The 18,044-nt window shown below is 38.1% G+C and overlaps 1 protein-coding gene across 1 annotated transcript; it reads right to left on the bottom strand.

The window, feature by feature from the left end:
• Positions 1-718: 718 nt before the first annotated feature.
• Positions 719-1,717, bottom strand: LOC106081139 (larval cuticle protein A2B). The gene is made up of 2 exons (XM_013242895.2): positions 1,628-1,717; positions 719-1,563 (listed from the first exon to the last, which is right to left on the bottom strand). The coding sequence occupies exons 1-2, from the start codon at positions 1,634-1,636 to the stop codon at positions 1,144-1,146; spliced, it is 429 nt and encodes a 142-aa protein (XP_013098349.1). The 5' UTR covers positions 1,637-1,717; the 3' UTR covers positions 719-1,143.
• Between the last annotated feature and the right edge of the window lie 16,327 nt (positions 1,718-18,044).

Below are 18,044 nucleotides of genomic sequence, written 5' to 3'. Positions count from 1 at the left end.
ATCCCAACCGACCTACACTAAAAAAAAGTATTTATGCAAATTTTCAAGCGGCTTGCTTTACTCCTTCGAAAGTTAGTGTGCTTTCGAATGACGGATGGCCGGACGGAAAGACGGAAGGACAGACGGACGGACAGAGGGACTAACAGACGGATGAACATGGCTAAATGGACTTAAAATGTCATGGCGATCAAGAATATATATATTTTATGGGATTTTAGATGAATATTTCGAGGTGTTACAAACGGAATGACGAAAAAAGTGTGCCCCTCATCCTATGATGGAGGGCATAACAACAACATTAAACAAAAAGAAAAAAAAAAAAAAAAAAAAACGCAATTTCTTTTTAATTTAAGATGTAAGATCCAATTAGATATTATTATATTTTATTGGATCCGTTTATATCTCGGACAAATTCAAGATACAGTTGTATCTCGTTGTATCAGACTGTATCTAATTGTATCAATTAGATCTAATTGGATACAATTATATCCAATTATGTATAAACATTTTTCGGATCCAATTATATCTGATGCCCGATATAATTGGATCTGATCTTATCAACTTTCTTTCTAAGCTGGGAGGAAGCGGATGTATACATATGACATCAACACAGTATTTTTAAAACAAGTTTTAATAAAAATTAAATCCGACAAAAACATTTTTTTTGGTTGCATTTTAATCAGTGTTTTTCCTGAAATGCTTTGATGCAATGCTCTTTGTGTTGTAACAAGATTAGGTGTTTGTGGATTTAACCACATGATTTTATGTAAGTATGTAATCTAATAAAATTATCGATATGTATGTATTATAGTTTTTACACTCGAAATGATATATATATATATATACATATGTATTTACAAAGAATGACGGTGAGAGGTTGGATGGGAGGAGATGGTTCTAGGTGCGCCCAGATCTATTTGATACATACTCGTACAATGTGCGAAAGATGGAGTGATAGAAGGCAGCGGCAATCCTGCACGGAGGTGCGCAGGATGTATCCAAAGGCAGGGTGCTTGGTGGAAGACTTAAATGACTCATATTGCAGACATGCATAGATTCGATAAGAGATATAGGGGAAATGATATTCGGTCAATAGTGGCAGTCGTGCACGATATCGCATTGATTATGAGTGCAGATAATGCATTAATGGTGATAGGCCAAGGGATAGGCAATCTTTGGAGCTCCAATTGTTAAGACTTTAGCAACGGGAGCAACGGCTTTGATCACCTTATGTCCCAAAGGCTCGCGGCGTACAACAGCATTGAAGCCATTGTGAGCATCGGAGGTATAGTCAACTGTACGCAAGTGGCCGTCAGCATCCACCAAGGTGTATTGGCCATGCACTTGGTCTCCTTTGCGAGACTCTGTTTGGCTCTTAATGTCCCCCGTGTGCTCGTCATGCACAGAATAGGTGAAGTCGTAGTGAGCTGGAGCTTCCACTTCTACTGTCTTAACCAAAGCAGGCTTTATAATGGCAGCCGGGGCGTGGTAAATGTGTCCTGGGCCCAAAGGATATTCAATGGCAAGAACAGCACTGGCGCCCAAAATTAAGAGACCAAATAACTGAAAAGGACATTGAACATTTGTATATGCTTAGTTTATTTTAAATGCGTCACACAGAACTTACTTTCAACATTTTTGTGTTTCGTAAATTTCTTTTGACGTCGAACGCTGTCTACAGTTGGCTCTGATTGTGTCTATTGGAGAACCTGAGTTAAACTATGATTCCTTCGAATTATGCGGCGACATTTATATGCGAAGAAACGCTGGTGCTGTCTCGAGCGATTCTGCTAGTTCTTAGATTGAGTATGGTCACTACTCCAACGTGCGTAAAATGTGTAAGGCTGGCGGAATGCTTGGGTTGGCCTCTTGTGAATAGTATTGGGTGGCATAGACAGAGCTTGTTTATCGATAGTTTTTTTTTTTTTTAATTTTATCTACAAAGTTTTTGCAGACAATCACATCTGCTGTGCTAGGCTTGACACGAAAGTGCGTTACTTTGCATATTTTATTTTATGGAATTTACGCATGCGCCTTATTACTTTTTTTAATCCAACAATTCGGTTTCATTTTGTAGTGTTTGATATGTAACAAGGCTGTATTAACCTTATCTCCAAAAATGGTTTGCTTCGATTGAGGTGACAGATTTATGGCGAGCACATGCTTTTAAGACGATGTTGCCTAATGAAAAGATAAAAGAATAACACATGGGATGAAAAGTCTTAAGGACTTCTAGTAAAAATACATTTTTTGATCAAAATGTTACTTTATTCATCAACATACATAGGACCAAGTGGCGAAAAAATTGGAAGTAAGTCCACAACATTTATTTGTGTATCTGAGCGGTAAAAAATGTTCTATACATTTGTTTGCCTCTGCTCCTTAATTGAATGTTCATGCGCAAATTTGCATTTGCAGACATTTGTAGAGGAGGACATATGCTTTCAGGATAATGGCATTGTTGGTCTATATCTTTAATACAGGGTGTCCAAGTTGGCTACTTTGCACTTCTCCAACCTTTAAGGGGCTATAAAATTTGATCTAGTAAACTGATTTGCAAGATTTAGCACTCCTACAAAAAGAGCTTGGCGATATAACGAGATATAATGGGTTTAATTTTTAAAATTACCAAATTTTGCCTTGGTTTTTTCAGTGTTTTTTTTTTTTAATAGGTTAGGTTGGGTTAGGTTGAAAAGACGGTGCGGATATTAATCCAACCCATGCCGCTGTGGACATACACCTAATCCATTGATTGGCTTGTTGTGCGCTCTAAATTCTAAAAAGTAACCTTGAAAAATAAAATCTAGGCCGCGCAACTTACAAAATCCCTAATTATTTCCATACCACGCCCCTAAGTTGGTTCATGTCTGGTATTGTGTTTCGACCTAAGTGCCGGTGTCTGTAAGGTGCGAAAGCCAGGCAATTACATAGGAAATGCTGCATTGCCTCATCATCTTCCCCCCATGTCCTATATATGCTTTCACTTGCCTCACCTTTTTTTGCATAAGTGAGATCGTAGTCCTATGTGTCCCGTTATGGCATCGAAAGCTATACTGACCTCCTTCTTACTTCCTTTCAGTAAAAGACTCGTCTGTCGCCCACGCCCTTAACTCGGACTGCGTCGCCCCGATAGTCTTCGGGTTAACTCTGCTCTTTCATTTCCCCTTGCTTCGTAATGGCACAAAAACCAATCAATGCGGATCGTGCCATTGTCCGAAAAGGCGTTAATCTCGCCCTTATGACCAGTTTACTGTCCGTAAAGATGTTCACATATTCCGTGATCGCCCGGATCTCAGCCTGCAGGGCCGTATTATGGTCAGGCAGTCGAAAACAGGTCTCAATCCTTGGGTTCTCAAAGTAAACCCTCAGGCCCACTCTGTCCCCTAGCTTTGATCCATCCGTGTAACATGATCTTCCAGATAGCAATCCGTTTCCGATCAGAAACTTCTTCCCTTCCTTCTAGGTTTCCTATCGTCGCCTCGATTATACCGCGATGGTATAAGCTGCTCCCATCCTCAATCCATTCTCCCATAGCCGCAGTAACTGCCTCACACTTAATATGTATATCAATGAGTCGGATATCTAGAATAAACTCCAGTGCTCTAGTGGGCGTGGTCCTCTTGTTCTCTGAACCTGTTGTATGGTCCTTATGTTGCATTTTTTCTTCATCGCAGTCCACCAAATTGCTGAGGCGTTAGTAAGTATTGGTCTAATCACGCTCCTATAGAGCCAGTGGACTAGCCCCGACTTCAGGGTCCATTTAGAGCCTAGTTCCCAACGTTAGTGAGCATTGTACGCTCCTATATGTGACACTTCCTATTCAGTTTCCTGTCCAAGATCACTCCTGTGTATTTAACCTTTTCAGATATCGATATCGTTCTATTGAGGAAACGTTGTGCATCGTGAACAGGCAGATTTCAGTTTTTTTTGGTTGACATTGAGACTCCTAGGTCTAGTCCAGTCATATGCCTACTGCAGGACCCTTTCGTCCCTTCTACATACTTACTTCTTCTAAGGGGTGTAATTTTTAATTATTTCTTAGCTTACCCCTTAGAAATATTATCCGCCAGCCTCAGTAATTGGTTGTTAATAGTAGGCCCACCCGGTACTGGTCTAAGGATTGGATCAGTGTGTCGGTCCGCACATTGTTAAAAGCCCCCTCGCTGTCAATGCATACCGCCAGTGTGTACGTTTTGGCATCGAAGGATTCTTCTATTTTATTTTATGCACAACCTCGTGCTGGGCAGTCTCTAGCGACCTTCCCTCGACAAAGGCATGCTGTTTGTATTTGAGCAGCTGGCTGGATGTCCTACTCTTTATCATGGTGTCCATAATACGTTCCATGGTTTTGAATAGATACGACGTAAAGCTTATGGGTCGGTAGGCCTTTGGTGTTGCATAACCTTGCCAGGCTTTCGGAGTATATGCAAGTCCCAGGCACGTTGTGAAAATATTGGCCAGGTGGGACGCCAGATAGTCTGCCTCTTTCTGTAGTAACGCCGGAAATATTTCATCAGGTGACTTAATTGGTTCTTTTCTCAAGGCTTATTTTAACATAAATTCCATAACGTTAAGCCTTCGATCAACATCATAATTTCAAGAATGTTGGTATCTCCGTGAGTCCCGCCGCATCTGTTGTCTCTGATCTTATTGCCATGCAATCATCTGCTATCATTCAGTTTGGTCATAGGTTTTTGAGTTTAACGCTATCTACCTGTTTTTTTTTGACGCTCTGATAATCTTATTTTACTCCTGGAGCCGTCTGTAATACACATCCTAATAAACTTCCACTTTTTTAAGACGTGGTCCGTTATAAAGTCTGCAGACCTCTTTCCCAATGTAGGGAATCTCCCCGCTCATCCAGGGTTGCTTTTGTGTTAGTTTCAAATCAGTTTCCTTTAAATGGCCAGTGGGAAAATGGCGAATGCATTGCATTTGGAATATATAACCAGTCCTGTTCCCATTTTCACGGAAGTTTGCGATTACAAATCGTAATCAATTCGTGTGATACATAGGTTGATTCTCCGGGTTTCATGGGATATTCATTTCATTTAGTTAACATATCGTTGGCTACACTTAAACAGCTGTAGCAGAAGTGAGTCAAATGTTTTGCCTAATTGCATACGCCATACGTATACTTGTGTCAATTACTTTATATCTGCTTGAAGATATGTTTTAAATTACAAAATAAATAGATTGTATTATCAATATGTTTTTTAATTGGTTTTGGAATTGTATGTTGATGATATGCAGAGCGAAACCCCTATTTTGCAATGACACCGTTTCTTATTCGGACAGACAAAATTCGGTGCACGCGCATTTTAAGTAGCTATTAAAAATGGCAAGAACACACCCACAGACCAAAATTTGCTTTACTCATTATTATATTTAAAATTTCAACAAAATCGGGTAATAATTAAGGCTTTTATGAGCTTCAGACCCTTCACCGGCATATCGGTCTATATGACAGCTATATCTAAATACAGTCCGACCTTTATCATACTTGGGTCGAATGGCCGGTGGCTAAAACTACTCACTGTCTCAAATTTCAGCGAAATCGGATAAAAAAAATAATGCTTTTATGGGCTTCAGAGCATTTATCGGGAGATCGGTCTGTATAGCAGCTATATCTAAATACAGTCAGATCCGAATCTATTTGGAACGGATATCGGGAGACCTAAAACTAGCCACTGTTTCAAATTTCAGCGAAATCTGATAATAAATAGGGCTTTTATGGGCTTCAGACACTTTATCGGCAGATCAGTCTATATAGCTGCTATATCTAAATATAGTCCGATCTGAACCATATATGGGTCCTATAACGAGAGGCGTAAAACTACCCACTGTTTCAAATTTCAACGAAATCGGTTCAAAAATAAAGCTGTTATGGGCTTCCGATCCTTTATCTGAAGATCGGTAAATATGGCAGCTTTATCTAAATATATATTGTTTCAAATTTCAACGATATCGGGTAATAAATAAAGGTTTTATGTTCTTCAGACACTTTATCGGCAGATCGGTCTATATGACAACTATATCTAAATATAGTCCGATCTAAACCATATTTGGGTCCTATGTTGGGAGGCGTAAAACTATTCACTGTTTCAGATTTCAGCGAAAGTGGTTAAAACTAAAGCTTTTATGAGCTTCAGACCCTTAATCGGGAGATCGGTCTATATAGCAGCTATATCTAAATATAGTCCGATTTGAACCATATTTGGGTCAGATATCGGGAGGCTTAAAATAAATAAAATTTTATGGGCTTCAGACCCTTTATCGGGGCGGACCCTTCCCCTTACCCTAATTTTCAGAAACGCCAGATCTCGGAGATGAGTGGTGCGATTTAAGCGAAAATTTGTATGCTCTCATATAGTACCCCAATATTAAAAACTTGGTATTCAAGTATGGATGGGGTACCTAGTGGGGCCGCCCCATCCTAAAACCTACCAAATATATAGTTAGACAAATCACGACAATATGGGACTCAAATAAAAGGTATTTAGGATAAGAAAACGTATCTAATATCCAATTGTCGGACCAAGTGCTAGGGGGACCACCCCTAGTCCCAAAACACCCCTAAATCGGACATATTTACCGACCATGGCAATATGGGACTCAAATGAAAGGTATTTGCGAGTAGAAAACGAATCTGATATCCAAATGTGGGACCACGTTTCTGGGGGTCCACCCCTTCCCCAAAACACCCCCCAAACTGAACTTATTTACTGAACATGGCAATATGGGTCTTAAATAAAAGGTATTTGAATGTAGAAAACGAATTTGATATCCAATTTTGAGGTCAATGGCAATATGGGGTTCAAATAAGTGATATATAGATATATGAGAATAGAGCACGTTTCTGATATATTTTCCGGGCTTAGTGTTTAGGGGACCACCCCAATCCCCAAAACACCCCTAAATCGGGCATATTTACCGACCATGTCAATGTAGAGCTTAAATGAAAGGTTTACCCCTTTCCCAAAATACCCCACAAACAGCATTTTTTTAGTGACCATCGCAATATGGGGCTCAAATAAAAGTATTTGGGAGAAGAATTCGAATTTGATATCCAAACGTAGGACCATGTATTTAGGGCATCACCCCTTTCCCAAAAAACCCCATAAGGAAAAAAATTTTCGACCATGCGAATATGTGGCTCAAATGAAAGGTATTTGAGATTAGAAAACGAATTTGATAACCTATTTTGGGGCCATGTGCTTGGGGACGCTTCATCCTGTAAACTCCCCTAAACCAATGGCAATATGGGGTTTAAATAAATGGTTTTTGAAAAAGAGCATGATGCTGATATTTTTTCAGGGCCAAGTATCTGGGGTACCACCTCACCCCCGAAAATACCCCTAAATCAGATATCATGAGAGTAGCGGGCTGAAATGAAGTATTTTAAGAATGGAGTACACCTTACATCCAAACTAAAATTCGTATACAAATAAAGATCATATGGGATTCGGACAAAGGCACTTATATTGTTAAACAATTAGTCAAGCGATATACTATATTCGTAGCATGGTATTTCACTAAAAGCTCTTTAATTGTCGAAAATAAATATTCCAAGGAAACTTTTGTTCCATATAAAGTAAAAGAAGGCGCAGCGGAGCGGGCCCGGGTCAGCTAGTTAGGTATAAAATTCATTTCAAATACGAGGGTTGCCTTTTCGGGATTGGACAACAGTGCATTGAATTGGATAATTCAACAACAGTGCATCGACGAACTTAATAAAATTTTTGGCAAAGAAGCTCCACCAAGGACCGGTGTTAATCGATGGTATGGTGAATTCGCGTTGTTGTTATTCGCGCTGGATCCCGTACGTTAACAATAACATGAGAGGTCAACGTTTTTTACGAAGAAGCGATTGATGCGTTCAGATGGCATGTTTTGGAGATACCTCATTCAGAGTGGCAAAAGTGCTTCGACAATTGGTTCAGACGCATGCAAAAGTGTATAGATTTTAATGCGGAATATTTTGAACAACAATAAAGCTATTTCCGATTAATATTTGTTTTTGTGTTCTCAAATTCCGAAATGTAAAAGGCAACCCCCATACATTGTTAAATGATTTTTTCTATTGAACGAATTCTATAACGCTTCCTTCGCATATGTAAAAACAATTTATTCTTTTCCTAGGATATATTTCGTGTTAAGACTAACGTATTCTGGAATTAAGAAGCTATAGAGGCTATCGATTACCTTCTTATATACCATTGATTACATTTTCCCACCGGGATGTCAGTATTCTTGGATAAAAAAAGAAGGAAATATAATTTGAATAGGAAGAAAGTAAACTTAACGCAAACTTTTGTATACATCCTGTTTACTCTTATTAATTCAAACTGAAGAAGTGATTAAAATTTTTTCAACAACTTGTACCCACACTGGAAACATTTATGTCCGTTCACTTGCGCGATCGAACCTGAAATAATTTTTTTTTTGAGTTGCAGCAGAATAATATTTGGCGTATTAGATTAATGTTTATTTAATATTTAATGTTTTTTTTTTCAAATATCTCGAAATTAGCCTAGATCTTCTTACATGTTGTTTCACTTCGTTTGACCATAAATAAATGTCGCCACTGGTATAAAAGCTAAATTATTTATTGGAAAACGAACAATTTTATGTTTGACAGGCTGTCTATGGCCGTTTTAGGCATTCTGTTCTTTTAGTCTTTTTACTTTCAAGTATTTTTTATTAAATCTATTTAAATTTTATTACAATATTTCACTTTCATATTACAAGTACAAAAAACCTCGTCTGTAAAAAACTAGGTCTTCCCAATAGGGTCGGACGATTTAAACATTTTAAGGGACGCTTCGCGGTTCTGATTCCTGTGATTGAACTGATCCAAAAAGTCCATCAGACCATACGTCTACGGTGAAAATCGAGCTTCCATTTTGGCTTGCAGTTTTTTCTCAGATTTTATTCTTTGGAAAATTTGCAAATTTTCTTGGGCTCATATTTCATATTTGCAATTTTGATTTATTTTCAAAAGTCGAAAATGTAGAAAAACCAAAATTTTTTGTAAATTTTGTTTTGATATTTTGGCCCACAACAGCCAAATCATTGAAATTTTCGATCGAAGGTTTAGGTTTAAGGGGCATTCTGCCATCTGACTCACTTAGATGTTTTCGTCCATTGCGATATCAAAGGAACAAAAAAAGGAAGATGCCGTCTAATTCTTCCCGTGAACCATCCAGATCGCTTTTAAAAGCCCAAAAACTTGCGATTGTTCACATCCGCTAAATTAGACAGGCTCTGAAAGAAATGAGAACCCTCAATTTTTGCCAAAGGCTCTCTTGCAGGTGTAAAGGGAAAGAGTTGCCCCTCTTGCCATCAGCATACGCGACCACTTTCACGCCTTTTTCTGCCAAAGACAATAAAATATTGGTAATGCTGTAAAGCTTCTGTCAACAAACTGACTCTTTTTATTATATTTTTCAAACAAACAACATTAAAGAAACAAGCTAGTCTACTTAGTTTCATCAAAAGTTTCTTATAAATACGAGTATAACAAGTTATCATATTACAGTTCGGCCAACCTGACAATATGATTGCCCACAATCATGATATAAAAATTGTGTATATTATATAAGTGTGACCAATAACATAAATCTATAACCTAGGTGTCAACCATTTCCGAAGTCGCTTTGCTTCAATTATACCCTTATATGGGATCTGTGTCAGTTGACAATTGTCAACATCTCTCACAACGTAGCGATCATTATCTAATACTTTTTCAATAATGTAGGGACCACGATATTTTTCACAAAATTTCTTATTCTTCCCAACTGTATTGTCAATATTCATAATAACAACATAATCACCCTCATCGTAACGTTTTGCCGGTTCATGATGTTTGGAAAAGTATAATTCGTTGTAGTTCTGAGATCGCTGTATAGAATTCAATGCCTTAACCCTCATATCCCTCAAATTTAGTTTCTCCTCATTACCCATTTTCTCATCTAGAAATTCCGACAGCTTATCTACCACCACCCCTCGTTGATTCGTTCCAAAGAGTAACTTCGCTGGGGTTTCCTTTGTAGAACTGTGAACACAGTTATTGATAGCATATTCCACCTGGGACAATTTCAATGACCAATCGGAATGATCTATTGGGTCACTCAATTTGCTCAACATGGACTTAATAATACGATTTACACGCTCAACCTGCCCATTTGCTTGTGGAGAGGCAACCGCCACCTTAACATGATTAATATTATTTTTCAAAATGAATTCAGAAAACTCCAATGACGTAAAACATGATCCTCTGTCCGAGATTATGCGTCTTGGTCTACTGTAATAACTAAAATACTTTTCGAGAGAACAACAAACCTCCTTAGTGCTCGTCGAATTTACAGGATAAAGTCGAACAAATTTTGTAAAAGAATCAACTACCACTAAAATGTGTTTTCTTTTCGATTTTAATGATGGAAGTGGTCCGAAGTGATCCACGTGTATCGTATCGAATGGCTCCGCCACCTTTGGAATGCTGTACATGTTCTGTTGGTTTATTCTAGCTGGAGCAGCATAAATGATACATTTCATACAATTCTTAATGAAGCTATCTATCTTATTGCGCATGTCTGGGAACCAAAAATTCTCTCGAATCTTATAATAACATTTATCTGTCCCCAGGTGTCCAAGCTTCTCATGTATCATTCTTATCACATTATCTTCCATTTCCTTTGGGACATATAAACAAACGGTTGCACCCACTTTCTTAAATAAGAGACCGTCTATTAGGTCAAAATCACATATCTCTTCCTTTTCCAAACGTTTACATAAGTCCTTAATAACAGGATCTCTAGCTTGGGTCAGTTGAATTTGGACATCGAGTTGATTCGAATCTACAGAGCAAATCATGTTACATCCCACATGAGGGGATATTTCCTTTTCTATACATCTGCTTAACATATCCACATGACCCATAGAAGAACCCTTCCTGTGTTCGATAGAATAGTCATAGTTCTCTAGTTCCAATGCCCAGCGGGATATCCGAGGATTAACTTGTCTCTTGTTCAAGGTCATTGTAAGTGAATTGCAATCTGTGACTATGGTAAAATGTAGTCCTTCTAAACACACGAAACCGGCGCAACGCGTAAATAATTGCGAGTGTTTCCAGTTCGAAGCTATGATATCTCGATTCTGCATTGGTTGTAGCCTTTGAAAAAAATGCTACGGGGTGGAACTTTTTATCATCCTGACGCTGCATCAATATTGCTCCGAATCCATGGGAACTTGCATCACAATGTAACTCCGTATCGCTTTTAGGGTTATAGATAGCTAATACTGGGGCCCGAAGTAAACGAGACTTTAATTCACTAAAGGCCTTTACACATTCTTCAGAGAAAACGAATTTTTTCTCTTTACGAAGCAAATCTAACAATGGCCTTGCAATATTTGAGAATGACGGAACGAATTTCCTAAAGTAGGAAAACAACCCAAGACAAGTTTGTAATTCCCTATGATTCCTTGGCATTGGTATTTGTTTCACAGCTCGCAAGTGATTTTCTGTCGGCCGTATACCTTTTGGGCTGATTAAGTATCCTAAATACTCTAAACTCTGATAACCAAATTTACATTTAGTTAACTTGATACGTAATCCGTACTCAAAAGCACGTCCAAGTACAACCGCCAATGTCTGAACATGAGAATCGAAATCAGAGGATGCAATCAATATGTCATCCATATATATAACCACTCTATGGTCCTCTATTAAGTCGCGAAATATACGATTTATAAAGCGTTGAAAGTTTGCTGGAGCATTCTTTAAACCAAATGGCATCTTCAAATACTCGTACTGTCCAAATGGGGTTACAAATGAAGTGTATGGAATTGAATCATTATGCATTTCTATGTTGAAAAATCCATCCTTCAAATCCATGAGGCTAAACCATTTTTTGCCTGATATGCTCTCAATACAGTCCTCGATGAGGGGTAAAGGAAAGTTATCCCTAATAGTCTTTTTGTTTAACGCTCGATAATCGACACACATCCGCGTTTCCCCTGTCTTTTTCTTTACCAACACAATTGCTGACGTGTATGGAGAATTGCTGTAACGTAATATTTTCCTTTCTAACAAATCACTAACAATCTTCTGCGTTTCCTCACGATCACGAACCGACAATCTACGGGGAGAGCAGTGTATTGGAATATCATCAGATAATTTAATCTGCATCCTATAATCAGATGACTTTTTATCAATTCCCTTTGGAGTTATATAACGATTATGAATAAGATCTTCTAAAGTCTTCTTCTGGAATGAATTTAACAAAGGATTTAGATCAATATCGTCCGTACGTATCACTTGGGAATTCACAGGACTATCATAAGAATTGCTTATCGTAGATGGTGTAGACACCGAGGTTATATTATTATTGTCATTTATTTTTCTTGTGGATTCAAATACTTCTATATCATTCGTAGTTTCCTTGACTTGAAGTAATTTTACATTAAATGCATGCATAAAGTTCCGTCCAAGAATCATTGGAACATGAATGCTCTCGTTCGGAACAACAAGTAATTCTATTTGTTTAGACGATTTTTTAAATTTTATTAAACAAGAAATATTTCCATATATTTTCAAAGGGGAATTGCCAACTCCAACATACGAAGTTGGTATTAAATTCTTCGAACGTATCACACCAGTCGGTAATAAAGACATCTTAACCAAACTAATTGGGCTACCGGAATCGATCAAGCACGAAATATTCGCAGAATTAGTATATTTGGATCCACAAGAATATTTAAAGGCCACACTTACCATTTGTGTTGTGTCTACAATATCATTACTACAAAATATGGGAGCAGTAACATTCATCCTTTTAGGACAATCCTTGTAAAAATGTCCCATTTGGAAACAATGGAAACAAGATCCCGGTGGACGTCGAGGCTTATTGCAGGTGTTCTTCATATGTCCAAATTGAGAGCAATTGAAACATCGTATGCCTTTAGTATTGTCACGGCCTTCTTTATGAGTACTGACTGTTTTTGACCTGCGTTTCTCGTATCTATCTATTCCATGCATCAATTCTTGTAATGAGTTCCGTATAGAATGGATATGTTGTTGGTTTTATCTTCCATTCCGTCTATTATAATGTCAACCAGTTCTTGCTCGTTTATTTCGCCTTCTGCTGCAATAGTTTGCATTGCTACTATATATGTAGGCAATACACGGCTCTGTTGGCTTCAACTTGCGCAAACGCAATTTTTGATAAACTTCTTCTTGCGTTACCGTTCTCTTGAAAATGTCTAAGAGCGATCTCTTCAACTCCTTATATTCTTTGTAATTTGAATTTTCCATGAACTCTCGCGCAGTTCCAACCAGCAAATATCTTAAGCACATATATTTTTCTTGGTCAGTCATATTTATAGTGTAGCTTTCAAAAGAGTTTATCCATTTTTCAATATTTCGTCCATCATTCCCAGAAAATTTCGGAACCATCATAGAGAGCTCGTCATAATTGATATTTGTAGAAACCTTTTTTCCACCGTTTTCTAAAGATTCAATTTGGTTTCGAAGAGCCAACATTTCTTGCTTCAATCTCAAAACTCTAATTTCACTCTCTAGTTCATCAGCTTCACGGGATAAAACGCTTGAACGAATGAAAGGGTCTGTTACCTGTGATGGAAGAGAAGGTCTAGAAAATTGTCCTCGAAGTAAGTTTGCAGGAACGGAAACTGAGGAATAATTGACGGAGGGTACGGAAGAAACAACACAAGAAGATACGGAAGGAGGTACGGAAGTTTGTGTTTGCGGAAGAACATCACAGGACACGCCAATTGCTCTATTGTTAAAAGTGACACCCAATGTATTTGTATTCATTAAATCGGAAATAACTGATGAAGTCCGGGCGGCAGAAACAGAAGCCAGGAAATTGCCTTTGAACTGTATTTACAGGAACGGAAGCAGAAGAATTATAGACGGAAGGTACGGAAGAAATTACGGAAGGAGGCACTGAAGTCTGTGTTTGCCGAAGATTTGCACAGGATACGCCAATTTCGCTGTTATTAAAAGCGACACTCAATGTATTTCTAGATATTAAATCGGTTGAAGTCCGTGCGGCAGAAAAACAAGCGGCAGTTCCAAGAACCAATTCAGTTTGATTTGTGAACTCACCATTACATTGAAATGACTGAAGCAAATTTTCAGGATCGGCAGTTGCGGAATTAATAACGGGAGTTCATTGGATGACATTGTAGTGACAGTTACAGATGAATTCCCAGCAGAATCAGAAGAAACCACATTTCCAGAAGGTAATTCAGTCTGCTTTGATGGACCACCGTTAACTTGCAAAGAATCATATAATGTTCTCAATTGTGCAATTGACGCTGTTTCTGGAAATTCCACATTTGAAGCTTTCAAAGCTGAAAGAATTCTTTCTCGAGTAGGGCGTGAATCCATATTTAAAAAAAAAAAAAAAATTTTTTTTTTTTTTGAGTCTTCTTTTTTTTTATTTATTTTTTTTTTTTTGGGAACCCCACACCTGAATTGTAAAGCTTCTGTCAACAAACTGACTCTTTTTATTATATTTTTCAAACAAACAACATTAAAGGAACAAGCTAGTCTACTTAGTTTCATCAAAAGTTTCTTATAAATACGAGTATAACAAGTTATCATATTACAATGCTTATATTCCAAAATAGAGGAAACAGTACACCTCCTTGAGGAGTTCCTCCGCTGACCCATCTTTTAAGATCCACAGATCCCAATCATGCCGAAATGCATCTTTTAGTAAGTAAGTTATTAATAAACTTTCTTACGGTAGAGTTGATGCCTACAAACTCCAACTCCCTCATAATCGACGTCGGTTTTACATTATTGAAAGCACCTTTAATGTCAAGAAATGCTACCATTGTATATTCCTTGAAAGCGAGAGATATGAAGCCGACTATTTCGTGAAGGGCAGTTTCAGTGGATTTGTCCCCACTATATGCATGCTGTCGCCGAGAGAGGTGATCTATAGGGATCTTTGCCCTAAGATATGTTTCTATCAACTTCTCAAGAGTCTTCAGCAAAAGGATGACAGACTAATAGGATGAAAATCTTCCGCCTTCGTGTGGTAAGGTTTTCCTGCTTTCGGAATGAAAATCACCTTCGTGTCCCTCCATTCCGAAGGTATATAGGACAATATGTCTGATACAACAACCAAGGAACCAGTCTATCAGACACAGCTTGTAATTCAACAGGTGAAGGAACTCTCTAATCTCTAATAACCTCCGACGAATGCATACCAGTGACATTCTCTTTTGGCGCCACGTTGTCCGATGGAGAATTTCCCGGGAAATGTGTATGAGCGAATAGTTCTGGTGTTTCCTCACTAGACATTGCCCATTCATTCTCCGACTTATGAATATACCCCAAAGTAATAGGTCTCGAGGACAGAATCTGCTTTAGTCTAGAGGCCCACAAACATACAAATAAACAAAGAAACACAAATTCATTTTTATATATATAGAAGAGGAAGACTAGGTGGACAGGGTCCGCTCAGCTGCCTCTTCTTTCACTCTCTTCTTTTATCTGAGCCCTATACTGGCACGGTCAGGAAATAAGTGCTGTTTGGGGGGTGCTGGTATGGTCTTTCAGATATTTTGCCCCAATGTGGATATTATATTGGTGCTCTACTCCCTTTCATTTGAACCGTATATTGTTGTGATCGGTAAATATATCTGGTATAGGGGTATTTTTGAGGGTGAGATGGATGCCCCTACATCAGATTTGTGTTCTTGTCTCAAATACCTTTCATGTGAACCCCATATTGTCTTTATTGGTTCATATTTCCATTTTGCGGGCTATGGAGGTGGAGCGGCACCCCTGGATATCCCACCCTAAATAAAGATACCAATTTTCTGTTTTTGAGTTATTATAAACAAAAAAAATTTCGCTTAAATCGCCCCACCCGGCTCTCAGATTTAGCGTTTTTGAAAATATGGTAAGGGGAGGGTCCGCCCAATAAAGTTTGGATGTTACATCTACTTCATTCTCTTGGTTTTGGTGGTGAATTGGGGTAGCCGAACCCCATGCCCCGAAAGTGGATATCAGTTTCATACTCTACTCCCAAAAACCACATTTGAGCTTCTAACTGCTATAGGCGGTATATATGTGTGGTTTAGAGGAAATTTATGAGGTGTCCCTAAACTACTTGGGATGAGACGACCTCCAAATACTTGGCCTCAAAATTGGATTTCAAATAAGTTTTTTGCTATCAAATACCTGTTATTTATTGCCATAGTAGGCAAATATGGCCGGTTTGAAGGGAGTTTAGGCGGCGGACACTGAAATGATATCAGCATCGTGCTACAACTTGATTTTGTTTGAGCACCATAATGTCAAGCATTTTGAAGATAGTCATTTTTTGTATTGGTTTTCTACATCCACGTTTTTAAAGATCCGCGGGTCCTCCTGTGTCTATCCCAATTTTAGGGTAATTAATTACACCCAATTTTTATACCTTACACCACTACTGTGGCACAGGGTATTATAACTTAGTGAATTAGTTTGTAACACCCAAAGGGAAGAGAGATAAACCCATTGATATGTATTCCGATCGACTCAGAATCACATTCTGAATGATTTTCTTATGAATCCCGACATTATCGGTGAATTTCATAGAAATCGGTTTAGATTTGGATATAGCTCCCATGGAAATCGGTTCGGCCCTTTTTGAGTCTATACGAAACAAATAAACAAACAAACAATAAATATAAACATAATAAGGGCCCATGTGTTTTAAAAAAATCAATATCTGTTTGTATTTTGCTATGTTAGATCAACTACACGACGAAAATAGAAATTTCAGTAATCTGGTAGTATGGGGTCTCGAATGGGAGGCAGAACGAACCTGGCATAAAAATGTGACGACAAGTGTTTTGGAGTTATAATTTTCCTTTAAACCACCTATCATGACAATTAAGGGTTTTACAAGTAGATTAGGAAACTTACTTTGAAATATGGAGATAGTTTTACCCCAAAAAGCACAAACGGACATATAGCCTTACTATGACAATATGGGACTCAAATATGGGGAATTTTATATCAAAATTTTGGGCCAAATAATCTTAATGGCACCAAAACCTGCTCGAAAGGACATGTTGCCGAAGGCGGATGACTCATCAAATCGATATTTTGAGTTCTCAAAAATGCGAAATTGTACTTAGCTGTTTACGGTACACTACCTGGTTATTATGCCATGGTTGTGTACCACTCAGAATTGGCTGTTCTGCGTTGTTCTAGAGGTACGAATGTGTTATGTCCAGTTTTTCCGAAAAATCATTTGCTTGGAAGTGCTCCGTGCGCGAGCAACTTTTTTGAATGTGGCTCATCTTGAAACACCACGATTCATCACCTGTCACAATGTCATAGGCGTGTTTCGAAGCACCGCGATTGTATTTTTGGAGCATTTATTTCGACCAATCGACACGATTTTTTTTTTGAGCGATTAACAAATTGAGTGGGATCCAACGCGAACAAATTTTTTTGACGGTCAAATGTTCATGCAATATTGAATGTATGCTGGTCCAACTAATGCCTAAGGTTGTCTCAATCTCATGATAGGTCACATGACAATCTTGCAATATCAGTTGGCGCACAGCATCAATGGTTTTTGGAACAACAACTGATTTTAAACGACCTTCACGAAATTCGTCTTTGAGTGAACTACGACCTCAGTTGAATTCACCATACCATCGATAAACACTGGTCCTTAATGGAGCTTCATCGCCAAAAATTTAACAAAATTCATCGATGCACTGTTGTTGAGTTAATCCACGTCTAAAGTTGTAAAAAATAATCGCACGAAGATGTTCACGATTTGATTCCATTTTATGCGAATTCTGCAAATAATAAATAAAAATGAAAAAAAAAAATGCGGCTTCACAATCATAACTTTTTGAAATATGCACTGCATTCAACAGAAAGGTGTTGGTAATTTGTGTATGTGTATATATATAAAAAAATTTTGATTCTGTGTTTTGTAGAAGACACAGCGGATTTATTATTAACTTAAGAACTAAAAGATGCGTTAGGGAAGGCT

The sequence above is a fragment of the Stomoxys calcitrans genome, chromosome 3 (assembly GCF_963082655.1).
Source record: "Stomoxys calcitrans chromosome 3, idStoCalc2.1, whole genome shotgun sequence".
Taxonomy (NCBI): domain Eukaryota; kingdom Metazoa; phylum Arthropoda; class Insecta; order Diptera; family Muscidae; genus Stomoxys; species Stomoxys calcitrans.
This window is presented reverse-complemented; position numbering and strand designations above follow the sequence as displayed.